This window comes from Garra rufa, chromosome 7, assembly GCF_049309525.1.
Source record: "Garra rufa chromosome 7, GarRuf1.0, whole genome shotgun sequence".
Taxonomy (NCBI): Eukaryota; Metazoa; Chordata; class Actinopteri; order Cypriniformes; family Cyprinidae; genus Garra; species Garra rufa.
In genome coordinates, this window is record NC_133367.1 from 23,623,992 (window position 1) to 23,650,991 (window position 27,000).

General features: G+C 32.4%; 1 protein-coding gene across 1 annotated transcript in view; it reads right to left on the reverse strand.

Moving 5' to 3' along the window:
* Positions 1-27,000, reverse strand: part of LOC141338048 (low-density lipoprotein receptor-related protein 1B-like) — a 104,962-nt gene that overhangs the window by 38,811 nt on the left and 39,151 nt on the right. The window contains exons 9-17 of the mRNA XM_073843618.1: positions 24,962-25,154; positions 17,378-17,503; positions 14,526-14,654; positions 12,997-13,116; positions 10,573-10,686; positions 10,303-10,461; positions 9,565-9,687; positions 507-626; positions 41-169 (exon numbers count right to left, since the gene is read on the reverse strand). Of these exons, the coding sequence (XP_073699719.1) occupies positions 41-169; positions 507-626; positions 9,565-9,687; positions 10,303-10,461; positions 10,573-10,686; positions 12,997-13,116; positions 14,526-14,654; positions 17,378-17,503; positions 24,962-25,154 (1,213 nt within the window). The remainder of the gene's footprint in view (positions 1-40; positions 170-506; positions 627-9,564; positions 9,688-10,302; positions 10,462-10,572; positions 10,687-12,996; positions 13,117-14,525; positions 14,655-17,377; positions 17,504-24,961; positions 25,155-27,000) is intronic.

Consider the following 27,000-nt stretch of genomic DNA (forward strand, 5'->3'; position numbering starts at 1 on the left):
GGAAGTTGCTGGTTTTGTAAGAGGAAATGTTTGAAATTACCGCAGCCAGCTACCGCTAGCTCATCGCTGCCATCGGGACAATCTCTCTCCCCGTCACATAACCAGTTCCTGGGTACACAAGCGTACGATCCTGGGCAACTGAACAAACCGGGGGCGCATGTAGCCGAACCTGACAAGAGAGAGAGAGAGCATCACAATCTCAAGCCATGAATGAATATTTATTTGTTTAAAACAAATTCTCAAAGTAATCGAAAAAGTTTAAGCATATATTTCTATAACTTGTTTAACAATCTGCTTGTGTTTGACCTTTGTGAAACCTGAATTTTTTTTTTTTTTTTTTTCAGAGCCCATTTGTTAGGAGCACAGCATGGCCATAAATTCGCAACTATGATGAAACCGCAGGCCAATTTTTCCTCCCGCCTCTTTCGTGTTGATTTATGTCCTTCCTCTCAGAGGAAGTCTTTCATTGTGTGGCCTAAATGCAAATACGTGCTTCATAGTTTTACCGCAAATTTCCTCGCTTTCGTCCAATCCGTCACCGCAGTCGTCCTCGCCGTCACAGAGCCACTGTTTGGCAATGCACTTGTTTTTGGAGCAGGCAAACTGATTCCAAAGGCACGATGAATCTGGAGGGAAAAGTTTGACCTTTGAAAACAAACCCAAGGGAGGCCGTACTGGCATTTAAGGAACGGTACAAACAAAAACGATGATTCTTTTATCATTAATGTTGTTTCAAACCATTTTGACCGTTTTTCCATAGAACATAACATATAAGATTTGGAAATGTTCATGCTGCTCTTTTCCCAAATTGAAATGGATAATCAGAAATAAAACACATTAAAAATTGTAAAAATATTTTATCTTGTGGTCCAGCAAAGACAAAGTCTTACAGGTTTGGAAAGACATAAGGGTGAATAAATAATGACAGAATTTTCATTTTGGTGGGAAAACTACAAAAGTAAGCAAATAAATAAATAAATAGAAAAAGCAGAATAAAACTTGAAACAAAACTAAATATTTTATAATTTTCAAACTAAGAAATAATTAAGAAAAAATCATACAGATTTTAAAAGACATGAGGATAAATAAATAATCACAGAATTTTCATTTTGGCGGGAAAACTACAAAAGTAAGTAAGTAAATAAATAAATATTAAAAAATCAAAATAAAACATTTAAATCAAAACTAAATATTTTATAATTTTTCAAATTAAGAAATAATTAAGAAAAAAATCACATGGGTTTGAAAAGACATAAATAATGACATAATTTTAATTTTTGTGGGAATCTACAAGCAAGTAAGTAAATAAATAAATGCATTAAAAACAAAATATTTTATCATTACAAATTAAGAAATATTTAAAAAGATGTTTGAATAAATAATGATATAAGCAATAAATAAATAAGCAATTTTATTTTGGCGGGAAAACTGCAAAAGCAAGCAAGCAAGTAAAAATAAAAAAGATTAATAAATGAAAAAAAACACCTTTTTGATATAATTACAAATTATGAAATAATTAAGAAAAAAGTCATATTGGTTTGAAAAGACTCAAGGGTGAATAAATATAACAACAATAATAAATATAACAATTAATAATTTTTATTTTGGCAGGAAAACTACTTAAGTAAGTAAATAAATATACATAAATAAATATGCAAAATAAAACAAAATCAATATTTTATCATTACAAATTAAAAAATAATTAAGAAAAAGTCATACGGGTTTGAAAAGACATGAGGATGAATAAATAACGACAGAATTTTCATTTTGGCGGGAAAACTACAAAAGCAAGCAAGTAAGTAAAAATAAATAAATAAAAGATAACTAAATAAAAATAAAACGTGTTATATATAATTACAAATTATAAAATAATTAAAATAAAAAGTCATATGGATTTGAAAAGACAGGATGAATAAATAATAACTGAATTTTCATTTTGGCGGGAAAACTATGCAAGTAAATAAATAAATAAATACATAACTAAATATGCAAAAGAAAACACATTAAAAAATAAATATTTTATCATTACAAATTAAGAAATAATAAAGAAAATAAATCATACACATTTGAAAAAAATGAGGGTGAATAGATAATGACAAAAGTTTTATAAAAATAAATAAATAAATAAATAAATAAATAAAACACATTAAAAATAAAAATGTTATCATTAGAAATTAAGAAATAATCAAGGAAAAAATCATACAGATTTGAAAAGAAACGAGGATGAATAAATAACAGAATTTTCATTTTGGGAGGAAAACTACAAAAGCAAGCAAGTAAAAAATTAGTTAATTAATTAATAAAACAACAAAATAAAACATTAAACAAAAAAGTCATACAGGTTTGAAAAGACATGAGGGTAAATAAATAACGACAAATTTCATTTTGGCAGGAAAACTACAAAAATAAATAAGTACAAATTATGAAATGATTAAGAAAAAAAGTCATACAGGTTTGAAAAGACATGAGGATGAATAAATAAAGACAGAAAGTTCATTTCGGCCGGAAAACTCCAAAATAAGTAACTAAATAAAATAAGCAAAATAAAGCCCCCCAAAAAACTAAATATTTGATAATTACAGATTAAGAAATAATCAAGGAAAAGTCATACAGGTTTGAAAAGAGATGAAAAAATTAATTTTGGTGGAAAAACTACAAAAGTAAGTAAATAAGTAAATAAAAAAATAATAATAATTTATGCCTTACAATAATTGAAATAAAACATAAAACTTTCACAAAATATTTATTGTCTTACACGTTTGGAACAACATGAGGATGAATAAATGATTACAATTTAAATTTTAGCGAGAAACTAAGAAACATAAATTTGTAACCTGTAATAACCAAAATAAAACACATAAAAACATTGTAAATATTGTATGATGTGTTCCAAGAAAGAAAAAGCCATATGGGTTTAAAATAATGACATGCATGTGAATAAATAATGGCGGAATTTTTGGAATTATACCTATAATAAGCAAAATGAAAGTGTAAACATCTATGAATACCCTTTAATAATTATAAGTTCGCCTTTGAAAGACAAAAATTGAGTGCAATATCTGAAGAAAGTGGCCTCTAAAAGCCCTCTTTGCCCTTGTTGGGATTAGAGCTTCAACTTTGGAAGGCGATCCTGCTAGCAAGCACTTTTAAAGTAATTGTCCACTTGCATACGCACGCGAGCCCCGAAAGGTGCGAGCAAATATGCTCCTATCAGCAGTCTGAAAGTTTGTTTGCTTGCATTTGCCATCGATTTTGTGATATCTCTGCAAAGCCACCGGGGGCTGGGACAGAGACACCAAGGTCACAGAGAGAAAGGTTTTAAAAAGTGACACCAAAAGGGCTGAAGACAACGAAAGCGAAGAGGATGAATAGGTAAATGAGGGTCATTCTTCAAAACCTGCCGTTGGGGAAGTCTCAAAAGAACAAATAACCAAAATGAAAGGTGAAAAAGCACCGGCGCATTCATCAAGATCAAGGGCACGGAAACAAATCCGTATTACTTCTGATTTTGGGTCAGTGACTACGAGGCCGCCGCACGGCCCAGAGTTGCGGGAGTTTCAGTTGCAGATCAGAGTTCTTGCTCTGAATAAGACGCTTTGAAGCGGAACCAAAAGGATTCCTGGCACGGGGTCGGGACAGACGCAAAGCAGAGATTGGTCGCAGCAGGAAAGCAGAACTTCCGAGAACTTCCTACCCTACAGTTCTGCTCGCTTCGGATGTACATCTCAAAGTTTGAGAGAAACATGAATGTCGATGAGATTAATGATTATGCAATACATTATAGGAACGTGTGGATTGAATAACCACATGTGGATAGTACCTTTCTTCAAGAATGTAATGTAACTTTTCTTTCTAAGAATAGATAGATATTGCAAAAGATAAAGTCATAATTATAAGAAAAAGTCGCAATTAAAATATAAAGCAGCATTGTGAGACATATTGGCAAATTGTAAAGTACAGTAGCTACAAATAATAATAATAATAATAATAATAATATAAAAATTGCTGTAACCAAATATAAAGTCACATTGCGAGACTTAATGTCCCATTTTGGGATATAAATGAGCAAATTGTGAGAAATAGAGTCATAATGTGAGATATATAGGTAATATATAGACATACTGTGAGATTTTTTTGTGTTTTTTCATATTCGTCACACTTTCATATCAAAATGCTTGTTACGGATGCGAAAATGCAGAAAATCGAACCGGAACCTTTTTACGATGGACGGAAGTTTCGGAGACATGTGTAAATGTGATATACACAACGTGAGGTCGTATTTATTTTTAAACGTGCGAAAATTTCGGACGAGTGTGCAAAGACCTTCGAAAAGTCACCATGGAAGACACAAAGCCACAAATTGTGATAAAGTCACAGTTACAAAAAATAAAGTCATGTTGCAAGATATATAGTCATACATTCAAGAAATAAAGTCATTTTGCGAGATATAAAGAGCATTGCAAGATATACAGACATACGCTGTATATACAGTGCCTTGCAAAAGTATTTATACCCCTTCATTTTTTTACATTTTGTTTTGTTGCAGCATTATGTTAAACTGCTTTAAATTAGTTTTTTCCCCACATCAATTTACACTCCATACACCATAATAGTGACAAAGCAAAAAACAGATTAGCTAATTTTACAAATTTATTAAAAATAAAGCACTGAAATAAGTACATTGCAGAAGTATTCATACCCTTAACTCAGTACATAGTTGAAGCACCTTTACAGCCTCTTTTTGGGTATGATGTGACAAGTTTTGCACATCTGCATTTAGCAATTATCTGCCATTCTTTGCCTCACCTTTTCACCTCTCAAGCTCTGTCAGCTTGGATGGGGGCTGGCAGACATTTTCTAGAGTCCTAGTTGTTCCAATCGTCTTACATTATTAATAATGCTTCTGTGAACCTTCAATGCAGCAGATTTTTTTCTGAACTCTTCCCTAGATCATTGCCTTAACACAAGTCTGTCACTGAGCTCTACAGGCAGTTATCTTGACCTCAGGACTTGGTTTTTGCTCTGATATGCATTTTCAGCTGTTAGACCTTTTCTGAGAGGTGTGTGCTTTTCTAAATCATACTCATTCAAATGAATTTGCCACAGTTTAACTCCACTCGAAGTGCAGTAAAAAAGTAATTTATAGTTTAACATAAGGCAGCAACATAACAAAATGTGAAAAAAAAAATTAAGGGGTATGAATAATTTCGCAAGGCACTGTAGTAGCAATTCTGGAAAATAAAGTCACATTACGAGATGCACTGCAAGATATATTGTCATATTGTGAGATATAGTAGCAATTCTGGAAAAAAGTTGCTGTAACAAGAAATAAAGTTACAAGGTATTAAAGTCACCATAAAAGAGAAAGTAACAAAATTGTGAAAAAAAGTCATACTTATGAGAAATAAAGTCATACTGCAAGACTTAAACTCACAATGGGAGATATAAAGCCTGAAATTGTGAGAAATAAAGTCCCAATTACATGAAAAAAAATAATATTGCAAATATAAAGTAGCATGGCGAGATTTATAGACATATTGTGAGATATAGTAGCAATTCTGGGGGAAAAAAAGTCATTATAATGAGAAATAAAGTCACACTGCAAGTCTTAGTCACAATGTAAAATATAAAGCATCAAATTGTGAGAAATAACGTCACAACTACAATAAATAAAGTCATATTATGACATATAAAACAGAATTGCGATATATAGACATATTCTGAGATACAGTAGCAATTCTAGAAAAAAGTTGCTATAATGAGAATTAAAGTTACATTGCGATAATTAAAGTAAACATGGGAGATATAAAGTCACAAATTTTGTGAAAAAATGTCATAATTACGAGAAATAAAGTCACATTACGAGATATAAAGTGGCACTACAAGATATATAGTCATATTGTGGGATATAGTAGCACTTCTGAAAAAAAAAAAAGTCGCTAAAAAGAGAAAGAAAGTTACAATGCAAGACTTAATGTCATTATGGGAGATATTTGTGAGTCGCAAATTATGAATGACAAAATAGTCATATTGCGAGAAATAAAGCAGCATTGCAAGATTTATAGACATTGTAAAATATGATAGCAATTCTGGGGGGAAAAAAATGTCATTACAACGAGAAATAAAGTCACATTGTAAGACTTAAAGTCACAATGGGACATCTACCCCTGGTTTCACAGACAAGGCTTAAGCCTAGTTCCAGACTAAAATGTAAGTCTGAGCTGTTTCAACTCAAAGAAACTTGCACTGACTGATTTTAAAATATAGCAGTGCCTTGTTTTGTCTCAAGATGATACAGTAATATTTTTTTTTCTAAGGCACATTTATAAAAATCACTAAAATGTCCTAATTGAACTATGCTCTAATCCTGGCTTGGAATAAGCCCTGTCTGTGAAACCAGGCCATAAAGTCACAAATTGTGAGAAATAAAGTCATAATGAGGAGAAATAAAGTCACATTGCAAGATATAAAGCAAAACTGTGAGATATATAGTAGCAATTCTGGAAAAAAAAAGTTGCTAAATAGAGAAATAAAGTCACATTGCAAGACTTCTCACCATGGGAGAAATAAAGCCGCAAATTGTAAATTGAAATTACGAGAAATAAAGTCATGTTTCGAGACTTGGTCACCATGGAAAATAAAAAGCTGGAAACTGTAAGAGATAAAGTCAAAGTAACCACAAATTGTGAGTTGTAATTACAAGAAATAAAGTCATATTGCGAGACTTAACGTCACCATGGAAAATATAAAGCCGCAAATTGTGAGTAATAAAGTCACAATTACAAGAAATAAAGTCATATTGTGAGATATAAAGTGGCACTGCAAGATATATAGTCATATTGTAAGATATAGTAGCAATTTTGGGGGGAAAAAGTCGCTATAACGAGAAATAAAGCCACATTGAGAGACTTAAAGTCACCATGGAAGATACGAAGTCGCAAATTGTAAGAAATAAAGTAATAATTACGAGAAATAGTCACATTATTATGAGATAAAAAAGCACTGCAAGAAATATTGTCATATTATATTGTCACATTGAAAGACTTAACGTCACCATAGGAGATTTGTGAAAATAAAGTCACACACACAAGAAATAAAGTCATATTGCGAGATATAAAGCACAATTGTGAGATATATAGACATTCTGGGATATAGTAGCAATTTTGGAAAAAAAAATGGCTCAATGAGAAATAAAGTTACATGGAAGACATAAAGTCACAAACTGTAAGAAATAAAGTCATGATTATGACAAATAAAGTATATAAAGCATAATTCCGAGATATATAGTAGCAATTCTAAAAGTCGCATTGCAAGACTTCTCACCATGGCAGAAATAAAGCCACAAATTGTGAGTTGAAATTATGAGAAATAAAGTCATATTGCGAGACTTAGTCACCATGGAAAATATAAAGCCGCAAATTGTGAGTAATAAAGTCACAATTACGAGAAATAAAGTCATAAGGAAGCATTGTGAGATATATAGACAGTTTGTGAGATATAATTAGCAGTTCTGCAAAAAATTGCTATAATGAGAAATAGTCACATTGCGAGACTTCAAGTCACCATGGGAGATATAAAGTCGCACATTGTGAGAAATAAAGTCATAATTACGAGAAATAAAGTCATATTGCGACATATAAGGAAGCATTGTGAGATATGTAGACGGTTTGTGAGATATATTAGCAGTTCTGCAAAAAATTGCTATAATAATAAATAGTCACATTGCGAGACTTCAAGTCACCATGGGAGATATAATGTCGCACATTGTGAGAAATAAAGTCATAATTACGGGAAATAGTAACATTACGAGATAAAAAAAGCACCGCAGGAAATATTGTCGTATTGTATTGTCGCATTGAATGACTTAAAGTCACCATAAGAGATATAAAGCTGCAAATTGTGAGAAATAAAGTTACATGGAAGACATAAGCTCACAAATTGTGAGAAATAAAGTCATAATTCCGAGAAATAAAGTCATATTGCGATATATAAAGCATAATTCCGAGATATTTAGTAGCAATTCTGGAAAAAAAAAGTTGCTAAAAAGAGAAACTGCAAGACTTCTCACCATGGGAGAAATAAAGCCGCAAATTGTAGGTTGAACTTGCGAGACTTTAAGTTACCATGGAAAATATAAAGTCGCAAATTGTGAGTAATAAAGTCACAATTACAAGAAATAAAGTCATATTGTGAGATATAAAGTGGCACTGCAAGATATATAGTCATATTGTAAGATATAGTAGCAATTTTGGGGGGAAAAAGTCGCTATAACGAGATATAAAGCCACATTGAGAGATTAAAGTCACAATGGAAGATATAAAGTCGCAAATTGTGAGAAATAAAGTCATAATTACGAGAAATAGTAACATTACAAGATAAAAAAGCACTGCAAGAAATATTGTCATATTGTATTGTCACATTGAAAGACCTAAAGTCACCATAAGAGATATAAAGCTGCAAATTGTGAGAAATAAAGTTACACGGAAGACATAAATTCACAAATTGTGAGAAATAAAGTCATAATTATGAGAAATAAAGTCATGTTGCGATATATAAAGCATAATTCCGAGATATTTAGTAGCAATTCTGGAAAAAAAGTTGCTAAAAAGAGAAATTGCAAGACTTCTCACCATGGGAGAAATAAAGCCGCAAATTGTAAGCTGGAATTGTGAGAAATAAAGTCATATTGCGAGACTTGAAGTTACCATGGAAAATAAAAAGCCGCAAATTGTGAGTAATAAAATCACAATTACAAGAAATAAAGTCATATTGCAAGATAAAAGGGAGCATTGCGAGATATGTAGACAGTTTGTGAAATATATAAAATAGATAATTAGTCATATTCTGAGATATATTATCAATTCTAGAAAAAAAAGTTGCTATAACAATAAATAAATAAAGTTACATTGCAAGACCTAAAGTCACCATGGAGGACATAAACTCACATATTGTGAGAAATAAAGTCATAATTACAAGAAATAAAGTCACGTTACAAGATATAAAGCAGGACTGCAAGATAATTCTGGAAAAAAAAGTTGCTATACTGAGAAATAAAGTTAGCTGGGAGATATAATTAGATCAAATGAAGTAACATTGCGACACCTAATGCAGCTTTCGCAAGATATAACATGAGAATTCAGAAAATAAATTAAAGTTGCAATATTAGAACATAATTAGCTTTTTTGTTTTGACCCTGAAGTGAAAATGAGTTTCAATAAAATGCAATCAAAAGTATCACCTTATCACACTTCTACAGTACTTTGTCTGGAATTTCAAATGAATAAAACAAAAAGTAGACAAGAAACCGAGCATAACTTTTTGATAAAAGCATAACTTTAATGCCACAAAGGCAGGAATGTCAAGCAGCTAAACTCTCACATTTAGCACTTAACACATACTAGTCGTGACAAGTGGATCAATAGAGCAAAATAGCACTTACGTTCTAATGTAGAAGGTTGTGCGTGACTTGAAGATAAATAAATATATTCATTAAGATGATATATAGAGCGCACAATGTGTCCAGCAGGGATGATTCATTGATAAATGGAGAAAGGTGGCGCTCACCGCATTGAAATTCATCCGCTCCGTCCTCGCAGTCTTTCTGTCCGTCGCACAACCAGACGCTGGAGATGCAGTTTCCACTGGGACACGCAAAATGGCCGTCCTCACACGTATGGACTGAAGAAGCTGGGAGAAATGTCAAAATGAAGACTTTAGAGAAACCTGTAGATAACAATTACTCAAAGTGTAGCGTCAACAAGTCACAATTTAAAATGCACATACAATCATTAGCAACCTTCTCCTACCATGAATCTTTTAATGGCATTCCCCAACATGCAGGTTTCAAGGAAAATCCAGAGTTTCCAACTTTTAATTACGACGTTGCGATGGAGCTCATGTGCGCTCGACTCATAAATTCCGACAGGACTGTAAAGTGTCAGAAAAATATTCTACACACTCATCGACTTCCAGAGTTGTGTTTCACTCAGCCGCAAAGACTTATTAAGTCACTAAATATTCTCAGTAGGTCCTGGGCTTTCTACATATATCATAAATATCTAAGTATATTACTGTCAAATTTTTGGCAGGACTCAGTGTGATTGAGTCAAAAAACATCCACGTTTCATAGCCTCATAAAAGGCTCCAACGATGTGAGGCGTCACTGCGCCGCAATGCAAACTTTGTAAAAATTCCCTTTGTTTCCAGTGCTATTTTCCATTTTTAACGTGACAACATTGTACTTTGAGCACAAACAAACAAGAGAAAGACAGACCGGGGGAGAGAATGCAAATGCATTTCTACCGTGGCAGTGTATTTCGTCGGCGTAATCCCCACAGTCATTGGCTCCGTCACAGATCCAGGAGGGATGAACACACAGCGACGTGGAATTGCAGCTTAGAAACTGTTCGCTGTTGCTGGCACGAGTGCCTAGTCTGTAGTATTCCATGCAGTCTGTGCTATCTGGAAACACAGAGAGGGCAATGAGACGAGTGTCTCACACCTTATGTGACACACAAACACACACCGTCAGAAGTGTGAATGGGCTTGAGCCTTAACACATGCTAATCTTACTACAGCTTTTCTCGTCAGATGCGTCAGCGCAATCGATGATCTGATTACACCAGGAAGATGCGGGAATACAGGAACCGTCTGCACAACGTCGCTCAGAAGATGAACAAGAAGAATCTGGAACCACAAGGGAAAAACTCAGATTAACTAAACACACAAATACACTTTAAAGCAAACCAAAACACTTTAAATGAAGTCAAACCACTTTAAATCAAATCAAAACACATTTTAAGTGAAGTCAAACCAATTTACTTTAAAACAAATAAAAATGCTTTAAACAAAGTTACGCCAATGCAAGGCAAACCACAACACTTTAAATAAAGTCAGAACATTTTAAAGTGAATCAAAATGCTCTAAATGAAGTCACACCACTTTAAAGCAAACCAAAAATGCTTTAAATGAAGTTACAACACTTTAAAGCAAATTAGAGTCCTTTAAATGAAGTCAGACCACTTTAAAGCAAATCGAAAAAACTTTAAATAAAGTCAAACTACTTTAAAGAAAACCAAAAAGCTTTAAATGTCAGATCAATTTAAAGCAAATCAAAGCACTTTAAACAAAGTCACACCACTTCAAATAAAACCAAAGTGCTTTAAATAAAGTCAAACCACTTTAAAGCAAACCAAAACGCTTTAAATGAAGTTAGACCACTGTTAAGCAAACCAAAACACTTTAAATGAAGTCACACCACTTTGAAGAAAACCAAATTACTTTAAATGAAGACAAACCACAATAAAAAGCAAATCAAAATGCTTTAAATGAAGTCACACCAGTTTAAAGAAAACCGAAATGCTTTAAATGAAGTCAGACCACTTTAAATAAAACCAAAGAGCTTTAAATTAATTCAAACCACTTTAAAGAAAACTAAAATACTTTAAATGAAGTCAAACCACTTTAAAGTAAACCAAAACTCTTTAAATAAAGTCAAACCACTTTAAAGCAAACCAAAACACTTTAAACAAAGTTAGACTACTGTAAAGAAAACCAAAACACTTACAAAATGAAATCACACCACTTTGAAGAAATGCAAATTATTTAAAATAAAGTCAAACCACATTAAAGCAAATCAAAATGCTTTAAAGGAAGCCAGACCAGTTTAAAGAAAATCTAAATGCTTTAAATGAAGTCAGACCACTTTAAAGTAAACCAAAACACTTTAAATGAATTCTAACTTTAAAGCAAATCAAAATGCTTTTAAATGTAGTCAAATATCTTTAAAACAAACTAAAACACTTAAAATGAAGTCACACCACTTTAAAGCAAATCAAAATGCTTTAAATAATGTTAGACCAATGTAAAGCAAACCAAAACACTTGAATGAAGTCAAACAACTTTAAAGCAAATCAAAATGCTTTACATGTAGTCACACCACTTTTAAACAAACCAAAATGTTTTAAATGAAGTCTAACTGATTTAAAACAAATCAAAATACCTTAAATGAAGTCAGACCAATTTAAAGCAAACCAAAACAATTTAAATGAAGTCAACTTTACAGAAAACCAAAATGTTTCATATGAAGTCAAACCACTTTAAAGTAAATCAAAATACTTTAAATGAAGTCAGACCAATTTAAAGCCAAACAAAATTCTTTAATTGAAGTCTGACCACTTTAAAACAAATTAAAACTCTTTCAACAAAGTCAAACCACCGTTTATATAAAGTCAGACTACTTTTTTAGGCAAACCGCATTTCTGATAATCTAGAAAAATAATGTGAGTTTGTTTCAGCAAAGTTTAATATGTAATATAAATGCAAAAAGCTCTGGGTTAACTTCACATTTGCATAAACTGAAATTATAAAAAAGTGCTCTGGGTTAACTTCACTTTCACATATGCATAGTTCCACATTATTAAAAAAATAATAATTCACAGTATAAGTACATTGATATTCAACATATTTATGGAAATGGAATGAGAAAATAAACCCAGTTATAGCTAAATTAGATCTTACACAATTTTCAAATCCAGAAGTAGTGTGAATGTAAAACTGGTCTATTTAAAGAGGTGTGAGTTTGATACTTACAAAGAGTAGCTGACAATTAAATTTAATTGGCTAATAGTGAAGATACAATAAAACTATCTGTAATGAGAAGTGTTTTATTCAAGTGTTTACAAAATCAAGTTTCTACAATCATTCAGATTCCTGCATTGCTGGCAAGAGTACAGCATTCATTGACCTTCGCCGAAGCACAGGGATGCCAAGATCTGTGATTTGTACTGTCTACATTATAGATGTGTTTCTGCATTAAAGCTTAATGTTGTTATTTAGATGTTCAAGCAAGGCGAGAATTCAAGAGTTCTATTGATTGATGGACTGCATTCCTCTGGAGAGTTGGGCAGAATGAAGGGAATAAAAGAAGATTCCTGAACTAAACAACTCTGGACTGATCATGGGTTTAATACTGTGAGAAAAAGTAAAGATACGCACTGTTACAATAAACTTCATCGGAGTTATCCCCGCAATCATTCACGCCATTACAGAATCGATGGTTGGCCACACACCGCTGGTTATAACACGATTTAAAGCCGTGTCTGCAGTTCCGGTTCTCTAAAGAAAAAGGTAAAGCTAAGATTAGGCATGGGACTGTACAATAAGATGTTTTTGTTTTTTTTTTAAAGAAAAAAAAATTTATACATAAAATAATAAATAATTCATAATTAATAAATGTACAATAAAGATCATAACCTGGATCCACAATCTGGATTTATAATATGAATCCTGATCTGAATCTAGACTAAAATCTCCAATCTATACTTGGAGCAAAGGAAATCTGGATTGCAATCTATATGTATAATGGTAACTACAATCTGGATCCAGATCCTAAATTCTGATCAGTTTGAATTTGAATCATAATCTTGGTTTCAAATTTAAATTCACAACAAAATGAATTTGGATTTCAATTAGGATGTACAATAAAAATGATAATCTGAAATACAATATTTATGTATAATTGTATTTACAATCTAAATTCTGATCAGTTTGAATCTGAATCACAATCTTGGTTCAAAATCTATATTTATAAAAAAATTACTTTTTGATTTCAATTTGAATATAATTAGAATCTATATCTTGGTTTAGCATCCACATTCACAACCAAATGAATTTGGATTTCAATTTTGGATATACAATAAAGATCATAATCTGATTCCAAAACTCATTATTCAGAACAACCAGAATTTGAATCATGATCTGGATTTAAAATATGAATCCTAATCTAAATGTAGACCACCATCTTCAATTAAATTGGAAAGTCCAGATTTTAATTTATGTGTGTAATTGTTTACACAACTTGGATCTGGAACCAAAATTCTGATCAGTTTGAATCTGAATCATAACGTTGGTTTAAAATCATAATCTGTTAATCTGAATATATTCAGAGAAAATAGAATCTGAATCATAATATGGATTTAGAATATGGTCTGAGTCTAGAATCTAGAACACACTGGGAAATCTGGATTACAGTGTCTATATGTATAACTGTATTTACAATCTAGATCCAAAACCTAAATTCTGATCAATTTGAATCTGAATTGTAATTTGGGTTTAAAATCCATATTCACAACAAAATAGATAGATAGATAGATAGATCGATAGATCGATAGATCGATAGATAGATAGATAGATAGATAGATAGATAGATAGATAGATAGATAGATAGATAGATAGATAGATAGATAGATAGTGTAAAGTCTGGATAGTAAAACTATCTGAGATCTGAGAACAACTGCTTCATTAGAATCTCTGCTTGAGAAAGTAAAGACAGAGGGAGAGACAGACAGAGCAGCAGTCGGCCGTCACATCACTCGCACTCATTACGTTTTTGCCAGGCTGCTGTAAGCTTGTCTTATTAGTCGGAGTCACAGGAGAACAGGAAGACCTTCTGTAGCTTCCTTCATTCAGTTTAGAGATGAAACCTGAGGGCTGAAACACAGCACCCTGCCTGACTGGGTTCTTACCGCAATACTGCATCTTCTCATCCGACCTGTCTTTGCAGTGTGCGATGCCGTCACATGTCAGTTGGTAGTCGATGCATTCCCCATTTCCACACTGGAACTCTGAGTGGATGTTACAGGAGGAGTTCATGGCTGGAAGATGAGAGTAAAAGAGATTTGTAGATGTGTGATGTGCTGCCCTGAAGTAAAGATTAGGGATGTGCATTGACTGCTTAAGTGTTTGACACATAATCAGCTGAGGACAGACATAGCAGAGTTACATTTGCACTTTTTTTTTTTTTTTTTTTTTTACTGTTAGCCTATGTACACAAACTTCAGAGGAATGTCTCTTTGCCCTTTGCATCATGTCCCATGTGTTCTGTTCTATTCCATCAGATGCACTATGTCTAGCTGTTTGAACACAAAAACACATCTGTGTATAAGCCCCATAATCCTCTCCAAGCAGGGAGTTGAGCGCAGTTGCAATCCTGGACTGAAAGTCACTGTGCATATTGTCCGTATGCAACCATCCTGAATCACACAACTGTGCTTTCATTTTTTTTTTGTACTCGTGCCTATCTCTAATAATAAAAAAATTAAAAAAAAATCCCAGGTAGAGTAGATTGGTGGTCCAGTATCAATATCTACACAGAAGCACCCAGAACCATCTAATTTCTAGATCTAGCCAAAAGTATTAATTATGCAAATGTGGTGTAAAGAAACTGGCATCTAGACATGGATCATCTATCCAGATAGGACTCTGTAGAGGCTCCAAACAGGTGAAAATATGAGCACTTGGCATTTTTAAAGTGTAAATGAAAAGGAATTTGGGTCACAATTTGGATTAAGAATTTATTCCCAATCTGAATACACAATTTAGATTTAGAATCTATATTCATAGACAAATCTGAATTCAAAACTGGTTGCAAAATTCAATATTTAAAACAAACAGAATCTGAATAATTATCTGTATTTAAAAAATGGATGACAATCTTCATAATGAATCCATATATTCGAAGGAAGGGAAATCTGGATTGCATTTTGGATGAGAAATTAAATTTTAGAATACAGATCCAGAACCTAAATCTTAACAAAATAAATCTAAATCACAATGTGGATTTCAAATGTATATTCAGAGCAAAATTTGGATTCAAAACTGGTTCTACAATTTGATATTCAGAGCAAACAGAACCTGTATCATAATCTGTATTTAGAATATGGATCATAATCTAAATCCAGTTCACAATCATGGTATTGTACTCAAAGATTTGAAGCGAGGAAAATCTGGATTGCATTTTGAATGTGTAATTATATTTTAGAATACAAATTTGGAATCTAAATATGAACAAAATAAATCTGAATTACAATGTGGATTTCAAATGTATATTCAGAGCAAAAGTTGGATTCAAAACTGGTTCTACAGTTTGATATTCAGAGCAAACAGAACCTGTATCATAATCTGTATTTAGAATATGGATCATAATCTAAATCCAGTTCACAATCATGGTATTGTACTCAAAGATTTGAAGCGAGGAAAATCTGGATTGCATTTTGAATGTGTAATTATATTTTAGAATACAAATTTGGAATCTAAATATGAACAAAATAAATCTGAATTACAATGTGGATTTCAAATGTATATTCAGAGTAAAAGTTGGATTCAAAACTGGTTCTACAATTTGATATTCAGAGCAAACAGAATCTGAATCATAATCTGTATTTAGAAAGTGAATCATAATCTAAACCCAGATCACAATCTTGTATTGAATGCATATATTCGAAGCAAGGGAAATGGACTGCATTTTGGATGCGAAATTATATTTTAGAATACAGATCGAGCACTTAAATCTGAACAAAATAAATATAAATTACAATATGGATTTAGAATTTATATTCAGCGCAAACAGAATCATAATCATAATCTGTATTTAGAATATGGATCATAATCGAAATCTAATTTACAATCTGGATTCAGAATTTATATTTAGAGCAAAATGAACTTGGATTACAATCTGGATGTACAATATAGATCAAAATCTAGTTCCAAAAAGCAAATGGAATCTAAATCATTATCTGGATTAGGAATATGGATCATAATCTGAATCTAGACCACAGTCGTCATATTCAAAATCTATATTCAGAGCCAGGGAAATCTGTATTGTTTTTTTCTGAACTGTTTTGGTTGCAATGTGGATGCTTAATAGAGATCATAATCTGGTTCCAGAATTATATATTCACATTAAATGGAATGTGAATGATCTGGGTTCACATTTAGAATTTGGATCACAATCTGAATCTAGTTCACAATTATGGATTCTGAATTACACTGTGTGCACAATTAGCTTTAATAATATAACATGATCTGGATTTGAAATCTATATTCAGAGCAACATGAATCACTGTCACTATTTGGATTTGTAATTGACATTCAGAGCAACAGGAAGGATGCTGCAGCAATAAGCCTCGCTGCTAGATTCTGCTTCAGTTTGTTCCTAGAGCAGCAGCGTGTTCTTCTCACTATGCTAAAAGCAGGCATTCTGTCCCACATGCCCCCTGTATCTCAGCTATCCGCCTCCAGACCTGGGTCACCGCAGACCTGAACATTCGCTCTGAATTTCAATTCAGAGCCGATCAGCCACCAAACAATTCTCAAAACCTGCTTTATCACCAGCATCCCAAACAGAAATATCTGCTATTATTATTATTATTATTATTATTATATTATTATTTGCCGACATACACACAGCCTCAATACTAACAGACATGAACTTAGCAACATAATTCAAAGTACTGGGACATACTAGAAAATTTGGGGTGAGTGGAAAAAGTCCAAGAAAATGAGTGAGAGATACAGAGAGAGAGGGTACAGGACTTACATACACATCTGTTATCATCCAGTAATATCCGTTCTCCACGGCAAGTACAGTTTACCACACCAAGTGGAGTCAAAAGGCAAAGGTCATGGCAACCTCCATTATTCACGCTGCATGGGGATGACTCACCTAAAAGTAATAAGAGAAATCCTTGGTAACAAATCCATCATCTTAGTGCATTGAGACAAATCGTGACATTTTTTATTGAGTTTTACAGTTCATACTGAGGGTTCGAAATTAAAATTTGTATACACATTCAGACATGGTGCCAAATGTCCCTATGTTTGGTGCCATATTTGAGTGTGTATGAAAATGTAGAAAGGATTGGCAGACAAGATGGAAAAAAAGTAGCTTGGAAATCCTACAAAGTTCTTAAAAAGAAAATAATAATAAATAAAACACACTTTCAAATTGTAAATAAATAAACAGATAAATAAAATAATAATTGTATTTAATAATGTGCAATCTGGATTTAGAATATGGGTCATAATCTATACTGAATCTAGACCACAGTCTTCATTAAGAATCAACATTTAAAGCAAGGGAAATCTGGATTACAATTTGGATGTACAATAAAGATCATAACCTGGTTCCACAAGTTGGATTTATAATGTGAATCCTGTTCTGAATCTAGACTACAATCTTCAGTCTATACATGGAGCAAAGGAAATCTGGATTACAAACTATATGTGTAATGGTAATTACAATCTGGATCCAGATTCTAAATTCTGATCAGTTCGAATCTGAATCATAATCTTGGTTTAAAATCTATATTTACAACAAAATAAATATTGGGATTTCAATTTAAATGTAGAATAAAAAGCATAATCTAGTTCTAGAATTATATATTCAGAGCAAACAGAATCATAATCATAATCTGGATTTAGAATATGGTTCCTAGTCTGAATTTAGACCACCATTTTCAATTATAATCTATATTTAGAGCAAAGGAAATCTGGATCACAATCTATATGTGTAGTTTATATGTGTGTTTACACAATTTGGATCCAGAACCTAAATTCTGATCAGTTTGAGTCTGAATCATCAAAATAAATTTGGATTTCAATGTGGATGTACAACAAAAATCATAAACTGTTTCCAGAATTGTGTATTCAGATCAAATAGAATCTGATAATAACCTGGGTTTAGAATAAGAATCTTAATCTGAATCTAGACCACAATCTTCAATTAGAATCTACATTTAGATCAAGGGAAATCTGATCACAATCTATATGTATAATTGTATTTACAATCTGGATCCACAATCTAAATTCTGATCAGTTTGAATCTGAATCATAATCTTATGATATCTTATATTCACAATATAATGAATTTGGATGTACAATAAAGATGATAATCTGATTTCACAACTCTTCATTCAGAGCAAAAAGAATCTGATCCATAATCTAGATTTAGAGCAAAGGAAATCTGGATTACATTCTATATGTACAATTGTCTTTACAATGTGGATCCAAAAACACTAAATTCTGATCAGTCTGAATCCAAATAATACATTTGGTTTCAAATCTATATTTATAGCAAAATTAATTTGGATTTCAATTTGGATGTACAATAAAAATCTCAATCTGGTTTCAGAATTAAATATTTATAGCAAACAGAATATGAATCACAATCCGGATTTAGAATCTGAATCCTAATCCGGATTAAGACATCAATCTTCCATTAGAATCTATATTTAGAGCAAGAGAAATCTGGATTACAAACTATATGTATAACTGTATTTTCAATCTGGATCCAGAACCTAAATTCTGATCCGTTTGAATCTGAATCATAGTCTTGGTTTAAAAATTAATTTCACAACAAAATGAATATAGATTTCAATTAGGATGTACAATAAAAATCATAATCTGGATTACAATCTATATGTATAATTGTATTTACAATCTAAATTCTGATTATCTTGAATCTGAATCACAATCTTGGTTCAAAATATCTATATCCATCAAACAATCTATATTCATAACAAAATTAACCTTTGGATTTCAATTTCAATACAATTAGAATCTATATTTAGAACTAAAGAAATCTGGATTAAAATTTCTATATAATTCAATATAATTGCTTTTATAATCTGGATCCGGAACCTAAATTCTGACTCAGTTTGAATCAGAATCATAATCTTGGTTGAGTATCTACATTCACAACCAAATGAATTTGGATTTCAATTTTGGATATACAATAAAGATCATAATCTGATTCCAAAAATCTTTATTTAGAACAAACACAATTTGAATTGTGGATTTAAAATATTAATCCTAATCTAAATTCAGACCACCATCTTCAATTAAAATGGGAAATCTGGATTATAATTTATATATGAAATTGTTTACACAACTTAGATCTGGAACCAAAATTCTGATCAGTTTGAATCAGAATCATAATTATGGTTTAAAATTATAATCTGTCTCCAGAATTATATATTCAGAGCAAATAGAATCTGAATCATAATATGGATTTAGAATATGGTTTGAGTCTAGAATCTAGAACACACTTTATATAATATAACTATGTATAACTGTATTTATATTTTAATTTGTATTATAATCCAGATGTAGAATATGAATCCTAATCTGGATCTAGACATCAATCTTCAGTTAGAATCTATATTTAGAGTAAGGGAATTCTGAATTACAAACTATATGCATAACTGTATTTTCAATCTGGATCCAGAACCTAAATTCTGATACATTTGAATCCGAATCATAATCTTGGTTTATAATTTAAATTCACAACAAAACAAAATTTCATTTAGGATGTACAATAAAAATCTAAATCTGGATTACAATCTGTATGTATACTTGTATTTACAATCTATTTACAATCAAAATTCTAATCTGTTTGAATCTAAATCACAATCTTGGTTCAAAATCTATATTCATAACAAAATTAACTTTTTGATTTCAATTTGAATACAATTAGAATCTATATTTAGAGCTAAGGAAATCTTGATAAAAAAAATCTATATAATTCAATAAAATTGCTTTTAAAATCTGGATCCAGAAACTAAATTCTTTGAATCCGAATCATAATCTTGGTTTAAAATTTAAATTCACAACAAAATGAATATGGATTTCATTTAGGATGTACAATAAAAATCTAAATCTGGATTACAATCTATATGTATAATTGTATTTACAATCTATTTACAATCTAAATTCTGATCAGTTTAAATCTAAATGACAATCTTGGTTCAAAATCTATATTCATAACAAAATTAACTTTGATTTCAATTTGAAAACAATAGAATCTATATTTAGAGCTAAGGAAATCTGTATTAAATCATAATATGGATTTAGAAAATGGTCTGAGCCTAGAATCTAGAACCTAGAACACATTCTTCAGTTAGAGCATGGGAAATCTAGATTACAGTCTCTATATGTTTAATTGTATTTACAGTCTGGATTCAGAACTTAAATTCTAAGCAGTTTGAATCTGGTTTAAAATCTATATTCACAGCAAAATGAATTTCGATTCAATTTGGATGTACAAAAAAAAATCTCAATCTGGTACCATAATTATATATTCAGAGCAAACAGAATCCGAATCATAATCTGGATTTACTGTAGAATCCAATTCACAATCAAGTTGGATGTAGAATCAGATCTGAGCAGTTCAGACCGAATCTTTCTAGCATATTAATTAATATAAAAAGGCTCTTTGTATTATTTAGTAATGAGCACAAAACATGTTTGCTTATTGGAATTAAGAACAGCATTCTTGAATGCTGTGTGAAAGATTTTATTACATTCTGACTGCCTTTCAGAATGCTCTATTTTCAATGCAGCCTACGGCATATGATGTCTTTTAACACAATACATTCAGCCTCGCACCACACACACACACACACACACACACACACACACTCAAGGCTTGAAGGGCATTCTTGCAGTGCCAGTCAGAGGGTTGGGCTCCTCAGCGGGTGTGAGTTTGAACTGTGCTTGGCGTGGAGCTTGGGTCTCTGAACCGTGCCCTATCTACACACAAGCGGCTGCCAGACTCCAGAGCCATGGGCCGAGCATATTCCCCTGCACAAATGGTGAGGATTCAGATGAGTGCATTGGGCTAGCGTCTTTCACCATAGCGACATGGGGCTTCAGTCCTGGGAGGCTTTTGCTTATTATGGGATGGGGCTTTTAATAGCTTGGACTCTTCGATGCCTGATTTCTGTTGGCCGGCCATTATAAAGGAATGTTTATTAGTTGGAATAAAAGGAACTGCAGATGGTACCCACTTTTAAAGGGAAAGTTAACATAAAAATAATAATGATATCATTATATTTGGAAGGAAGAAGTCATGTGGTTTGGAACAGCGTAAGGGTGCATTAAGTTGGGGAATTACTTCAAAATTCAGCATTTTATAGTACCGTCTGAGCGAATTCTCCTAATAGAGTCGTCTGCGCTATATAGATATGAGGGACGGTTGCTACCGAGGTCTAAATCTCCTAAGAGAGTCCTGAGATGAGAAAAGCACCATTTGCAGATTGGGATGCCAAGCATCTAAGCAGCTTCCATTAGAGTCCTTTGAAACACTGAGGCTTGAACCGCAAACAAAGAAACGTGTGTATCGAAGCCAAGAAAGAAGCACAGAGGAAAGTCGGCATTCTATAAATTTGTCACGTTCTATAAATTCTGCTAATTCTGTAAATTTCATGGTGCACTTTTACTTCCTGGGTGAATCGAGGGTGGTTTAAAAGATTTGCGCCTCAGGCACTTGAAATGTGGTGCTCCTTGTGAGTTTCAACAGATGCAATTACCAAGCACTGCAGGTTTAAGTTTTGTGGTTGGGGAATATAAACGTAAAAGTCACCATGTGCGCCAAACGGAATTTATGTAAATTTAGAATTTATTTACTTCCAGCAGTGGTCCAGCAGAGTCTCAAAATATTCAAAAGAGTATTTTAAAGGAAGGACCCAAGATGGATTAGCACATCTAAAGCATGCAAATATATTTATTAATCTTTTTTTTTTCTTTACATTTTTTATATGTATATATTTTTGTTATAAAAATAAAGTGCACATCTTCTAATTGGAATTTCTATGTCTCTTATTTAGAAAAACACAAGAGAAAACTGAATTTAAAATACTGATATAAAATACAATGTAAACTGTAATCTGGACCCAGAATCTAGATTCATAACTACAGGAATATGTATTTAGAGTCTAAATTATAATTAGATGTGTACTTAGAATTTATATTCAGTGTATTTAGAATTTATATTCAGTGTAAACAGAATTTAAATTACAATCAGATATGTACAACATAGATTGTAAACTGCATCAGGAATCTAGTTTTTAAATAAATAAATCTGAATTATAAACTATTGTACTAATTGCATAAAGTATAATTCACTATTTTTCATTCATAATCTATATATTTGAAGCAAACTGAATCAGCGTTGTAATATGAATGTGAGACATATTCTGAATCAAGAATCACACTTTGAGTGAACAAGAACCTGGATCACAGTCTGCATTTATAGTCTACTAAAACTAAATTTAGGTCGGAATTTGTATTTAGAAATTATGTATTCAGAGCAAATAGAATCTAGATTGCAAAATGGGTGTAAAATACAGATCACAATCTAAATCCAAAATCTAGGTTTAAACCAAAGGTCACAATCTGAATCTGAATCACAATTACAAATATGTTTTGAAAATATAATCACAAAAGAATCTAAACTGTAATATGGATTTAAAATATGTATCATAATCTGAACCCTGAATGTGGATTTAGAGTTAAAAAATAATTTGAATCGCAGTCTATTTTTATAATCTATTTGATCACAATTTATATTTAGAATATATATATTAAGAGCAAATATAATATAGATTGCAATATAGGTGTACAATACAGATCAGAATCCAAAATCTAGATTTAAATCACAGTCTGCATTCATAGCATAAATCATACTTTTTGAATGCAGATAAACTATCAAATGTGGATTTAGAGTAAAAACAAATCAGTATATTTATTTATCTGATTCAAAATCTGATTGTAAATCATATAATTTGAATATACATTACACAGAATAAATATTGAATACATATTAGATTACATATTAGAATCTATATATCCAGACCAAATATAATCCAGATTACAATATGTACAACATAGATTGCAAACTGCATCAGGAATCTAGATTTTAAATAAATAAATCTGAATTTTAAACTATTGCATAAATCACAAATTTTTCATTTATAATAATATATGTGGAGCAAACTGAATCTACATTGTAATATGAATGTAAAACATAATATGAATCAAGAATCTAAATTTAGAGTGAAGGATCAAAGTATGCATTTATAGCCTACTTCATAAATCTAAATTTAGATTGCAATTTGTATTTAGAAACTGTGTGTTCACAGCAAACAGAATCTAGATTGCAATATGGGTGTAAAATACAGATCACAATCTGAATCCAAAATCTAAACTTAAATCAAACAGAATTTGAATCACAGTCTGTATTTATAGCATGACTCATACTTTTTTTTTTTTTTTCAAAAATAGATCACAAACTAAATTATAATATGGATGTAAATATATATCATAATCGGAATCCTGAATGTGGATTTAGAGTAAAAAATTAATTTGAATCACAGTCTATTTTTACAGTCTATTTAATAAATCTAAATTTAGATCACAATTTATATTTAGAAACTATATATTCAGAGCAAATAGAATATAGATTGCAATATAGGTACAATACAGATCATAATCTGAATGCAAAATCTAGATGTGGATTTTAAAAAAAGAGTAAGAGTATCTGTATATTTATCTATCTGATTCAAAATCTGATTGCAAAACATTTGAATATAAATGGACACACAAAATAGATCACAGATTCAAAGCAACAGGAATCTGAATCACAATCTGCATTTGAGTCGAGGTCATAATCTAAACCCTAATCACAATCTTGATTCAGGATTTGAACATACAGATTAAATCTGAATCAAAAACTTAGACTTAGAGCAGGTCCTTTACTCTGGACACAATTTATTTTACTTACTGAAATATGTCAGCCTGTAGTTACTGGATGAGTCCCCTCTAATGATGTACAGTCACTCAATATGATTTGCCTTTGTATTTATCACACCGTGTTGACATAAGCTTAGTTTGTCCTGTAATACGTAGAGTAAGCAAAGACCACCGTGACTACGTTCATCTTATCTGACCCTCATGTCAGAATGTGTTGATTTTGTTCTAGCTTCACTGCACACCCATCAAAAAAGCCCCCAGTGACTTCTGCCGCATCTAACATCAGTGCCTTTGCATTGTGTTTACTGTCATCACAGAGTAAGCATATCAGACACCTTGTGTGAATAATAAAACAAGCTTTATGTGACCAATACAAACAAGACTCCGCTACGTCAACCAGGAAAGGTGTTTATCCGCTTGTTTTCCAGAACATTTGGTTTTATAACTCTCTTTAATTCGAGGGTTTTAAAAATATACTACCATAGTTTGTTGACCGAACACTTTAGTATCGATATAGCTAAAAACATTTGGTTTGAATTAAATGTTAAAACAGTTGAGTCATGTGATAGAACAAAGGAAATTAATCACGTACAGCTGTTGGTGTCGTTGGAAACAGCGATGATTCCCATCGGTTGATGAGGGATGTCAACGCGGAGGACTTTCGTATTGGCTCCAGTGAACTTATCAGAGCGGATCACGGCCCGCTGCGTCCAGTCAGACCAGAAGATGAAGTCTCTGTAAATTGCCAAGCCAAAGAACGTTCCGGGTCCTGATTTCACAATGACCTACAAATATAGAAAGAAGAATTTAGGAGAGGGAAATATCCTGGTAATAAAAGGCTGTTTTTACAAGAGCCCTATTAAATATTTCAGGTTATAGACTAATAGTCAAAAGTTTTGGTGAATTTATATTTCTCATGACCTCAAAAAGTTTGTAAACTTTTTGGACTGATCTTTAAATGCCAGATAGCAAGACAGATGGATGAAACTATGGATAGATTGATGAATGGACAAGCAGACAGACATGTTGAACTATATATAAAATTATAGAATGATGGATGGATGGATGGATGGATGGAGAGGTAGAATATTAGACAGAATGATAGACAGACGTACGGACAGATAGATAGAAAGACAGACTGACTGACAGAAGTAGAACAATAGAATGATGGATGGTTGGATGAACAGAACAACAGATTTAACTATAGATAGAACGATAGTACGATAGAGTGACAGAATAATGGAATGATTGATGGATGGATATTTAAATGTCAGATAGATAGCAAAACAGACAGATGAAACAATGGATTGATGGATGGACGAACAGACAGACAGGGTGAACTATAGATAAAAGGATGGATGGATGGATGGATGGATGGATGGATGGATGGACAGAGAGGTAGAATGTTAGACAATGACAGAATGATAGATGGACGGATAGATAGATAGATAGACGGACTGAGAGGTAGAACAATAGAATGATGGATAGGTGAACGAAAAGAGAGGCAGGTTGAACTATAGATAGAATCATAGAATGATAGAGTGACAGAATGATGGAATGATGGATGATGGATGGATGGATGGATGGACAAGTAGAATGAAAGACAGAATAACAGAATGACAGAACAATGGATGGATGGATGGATGGACGGTTAGATAGACTATAGATAGATATAGATTGAGCTATAGATAGAGTGACAGAACGATGGAATGAAGAATGGATGGATGGACGGATAGATTGAGGGATGAATAAACAGACATGCAGATGGATGGACAGACAGGTAGACAAACAGACAGACAGGTAGAATGCTAGAATGATGGACGGACGGACATGCGGATGGACAAACATGAGGACTGGCGGACAGATGGACAGATAGACAGATAGATAGACAGGTAAAATTATAGAATGATAAATGGATGGACAGACAAGTAGACAGACAGACATGTAGAATGATAGAATGATAGATGAATGGATGTTCGGACATGCAGGTAAAACAATACAATGATGGATGGATGGACGGACATGTGGACAGAAAGACGGACATGCAGATGGATGGTTGGACAGATGGTAAAACAATAGAACGATGGATGGGTTGGCCAACAAACAGACAGACAGGTTAAACTATAGACAGAATGACAGAACAATAGACTGATGGAATAGACTGATGCACAGATAGGTAGACAGACATACAGACCGGTACAACAATTTAACAATGAATGGATGGATGGACGGACAGGTAAAATAATAAATATAATTATAGAACAATAGAATGCTGAAGAGACGAACTGATGGACAGGATGGATGGACAGACAGACAGACAGACAGACAGGTAGAATGATAGAATGATGGATGGATGAATGAATGGACAGACATACGGATGGATGAACATGCGGGTGGATGGACAGATGGACAGATAGATAGACAGACAGATTGGTAAAATTATAGAATTACAGATGGATGGACAGACAGTTAAACAGAAAGACAAGTAGAATGACAGAATGATAGATGAATGGATAGACGGACATGCAGATGGATGGACTTGTGGATGGGCGAACATGTGGACGGACAGACAGATAGATAAACAGGAAAAACAATAGATTGATAGATGGATGGACAGAGACAGACAGATAG